At 30.3% G+C, this 2,937-nt stretch overlaps 1 protein-coding gene across 1 annotated transcript in view; it reads left to right on the top strand.

Moving 5' to 3' along the window:
* Positions 1-2,331, top strand: part of LOC106463445 (UPF0587 protein C1orf123 homolog) — a gene marked incomplete at its 5' end in the record, with an annotated part of 18,614 nt that extends 16,283 nt beyond the window's left edge. Inside the window, one exon of the mRNA XM_013923473.2 lies at positions 1,818-2,331. Within this exon, the coding sequence (XP_013778927.2) occupies positions 1,818-1,895 (78 nt within the window). The remainder of the gene's footprint in view (positions 1-1,817) is intronic.
* Positions 2,332-2,937: the final 606 nt, after the last annotated feature.

Genomic DNA, 2,937 nt, shown 5'->3' with positions numbered 1-2,937 from the left:
GGTAATGTGTTTAGTGTATCATACAACTGTACAAGTAGGTAATGTATTCAATATATCATACAATTGTACAAGTAGGTAATGTGTTTAGTGTATCATACAACTGTACAAGTAGGTTATGTGTTTAGTATATCATACAACTGTACAAGTATGTAACGTTCAATATATCATACAACTGGACAAGGAAGTAATGTGTTCAATATATCATACAACTGTACAAGGAAGTAATGTGTTCAATATATCATACAACTGTACAAGTATGTAATGTTTTTAGAATATCATACAATTGTACAAGTATGTAATGTGTTTAGTATATCATACAATTGTACAAGTACGTAATGTGTTTAGTATATCATACAACTGTACAAGTAGGTAATGTGTTCAATATATCATACAACTGTACAAGTAGGTAATGTGTCTAGTATATCCTACAGCTGTACAAGTATGTAATGTGTTAAGTATATCCTACAACTGTACAAGTATGTAATGTGTTTAGTATATCATACAATTGTACAAGTAGGTAATGTGTTTAGTATATCATACAACTGTACAAGTAGGTAATGTGTTCAATATATCATACAACTGTACAAGTAGGTAATGTGTTTAGTATATCATACAACTGTAAAAGTAGGTAATGTGTTCAATATATCATACAACTGTACAAGTAGGTAATGTGTTTAGTATATCCTACAACTGTACAAGTAGGTAATGTGTTCAATATACCATACCACTGTATAAGGAGATAATATGTTCAATATATCATACAACTGTAAAAGTAGGTAATGTGTTTAGTATATCATACAACTGTACAAGTAGGTAATGTGTTCAATATATCATACAACTGTACAAGTAGGTAATGTGTTCAATATACCATACCACTGTATAAGGAGATAATATGTTCAATATATCATACAACTGGAAATGTTTAAAGTACACCTCTAATGATTATTATCTTGTGTTCCATGCTTTCATTACGATATGACTTGAGGGCTAAGTTATGTATTTTAGTGTCTTTAAACTCATTTTTATAAAGAAGAAAAAAATGTGTTTCAGGAAATAAGCTTCAAGTTTTTGTTGGCAAAAATTAGAAATTTAACAATGTTTTTTTTAAGTACATGCAATATAACATAATGATTAACATATCAATAACCCTATGTGCATGGGTGGAAGTCAAAGTTTTTAAGCCATAACCTTTTCAGTGTGCCATTCAACATGATATTATGTATCTGGTGTCAGAGTTATCAGTTATTCATTTTACTCTACATTGCTGATTTAGGAACAGTTTGTGTTAGAGTAAATATCATTTACGGTGTATTATGGATATGCATTTCAGGGATTCTAGAGGCTATATATGTAATGTACAAACTATAAGTTGTATAAAAGTATTTTTATTCTTCACATGAACATCACCTGATTGTGCACGCTTGACTTGTCTGAATTTCAGTCAGACTGACATAGTCAATTCACAGACATATTTTGAAAACAAATACCTTTGTATCTCATCTGATTTTTGGTGTACCAAGACTTGTATATTTTACTACAAGCTTGCCACATTTCCTATAGATACACTCTGTAAATTTGGAATCATAGTCAATATTCCTTTTCCAATACGAGGTTGGCCCAATGGACTGAGCCCATGCACATTCGGTTAATTATTATAAAATGCTGGACCAGAAGGTAGTTTAATAAAAAACAATAGCTTTAACTAACTTAAAAAACGTTTGGATATATAATCCACCTGTATTGGTAATTAAAGATTTAAAAGGATTTTATATTGTGTTGAGCTTTGTTGAAAGGTGTTCTTTTTTTCTTATCTTTAGGAATGGGCAGACTATGATGAAAAGTCCAAAGAATCAGTTGGAGTTTATGAATTTACTCATAAGTTTGTCAAGGTTTGAGAAATAAAAGACAAAGTTGTAAAAAAAAAACTTTCTTAGGTTAAGCACACATTACTAAGTGATTTTGGTTTTTGCTTCAGCTGCTGTCAGTATATTATGAAGGTATGTAAGAGCTTTACATAAATGCCTCAAAAGTAATTCAGTGCTCAAGAAATAAATTTTTAATTGCTTCTTTTTTCTTTTTGCTTGAGTTTGTGTTTTTAAGAAATTTCTTCTTTTCCGGATTTTTAAAACATATGAACATTATGTTTGCAGTTTTTAAATATATGAACACCCTTTAGTTCTTGATCTTTTTAAACTTGTTCAATACACCGTGAACTCTGTTCAGTAAAATACAATCTTGTGATCTCTTGTGTGCAATATCATTATGAATAAGGAAGAAGATTAAAAACTGTATAATTCAGGTAGAAGAAGAATAAAGTGCTGTTTTGTAATACAAATAAACTGAGAAGAATTAACTGTATTATCTAGAAAACTTTCAGTTGTTAACTATATATATGTGTTACTTTACATCATGTAACACATATCGTAAGTATATCTTACACATAGTTTCACATGTAACACATATAGTAAGTACATTTTACACATAGTTTCACATCATGTAACATATAGTAAGTATATCTTACACATAGTTTCACATCATTTAACATATAGTAAGTACATTTTACATGTAGTTTCACATGTAACACATATAGTAAGTACACAGCATGGTCACAAGTAAATAGACACCACCTTTTCAGAAAAAAATGAAATTTTGCAGTCATATTCTCATGAATTGATATATTTATAATTTAATTAATATATAGTAGATCTTCCTTTCGCTTCGTGGAGTTCGTTTATCCTTTGGGGCATCGTGAGAATCATCTCGTCAATTTTAGATTGTGGGCTTTTCGCCCACTCTTGCTTCAAAACTTGGAGTAAATCGTTCTTCAAAGTTGTTTTTTTTTGTTGTTTCTTGACTTGCCGGTCTAGTATGGCCCAAAGGTTTTCGATGGGGTTCATGTCAGGAGATTAGCTCGGCCAGGGCAACTTCTAGATACCA

This window comes from Limulus polyphemus, unplaced genomic scaffold, assembly GCF_000517525.1.
Source record: "Limulus polyphemus unplaced genomic scaffold, Limulus_polyphemus-2.1.2 Scaffold1409, whole genome shotgun sequence".
Classification (NCBI taxonomy): domain Eukaryota; kingdom Metazoa; phylum Arthropoda; class Merostomata; order Xiphosura; family Limulidae; genus Limulus; species Limulus polyphemus.
This window is presented reverse-complemented; position numbering and strand designations above follow the sequence as displayed.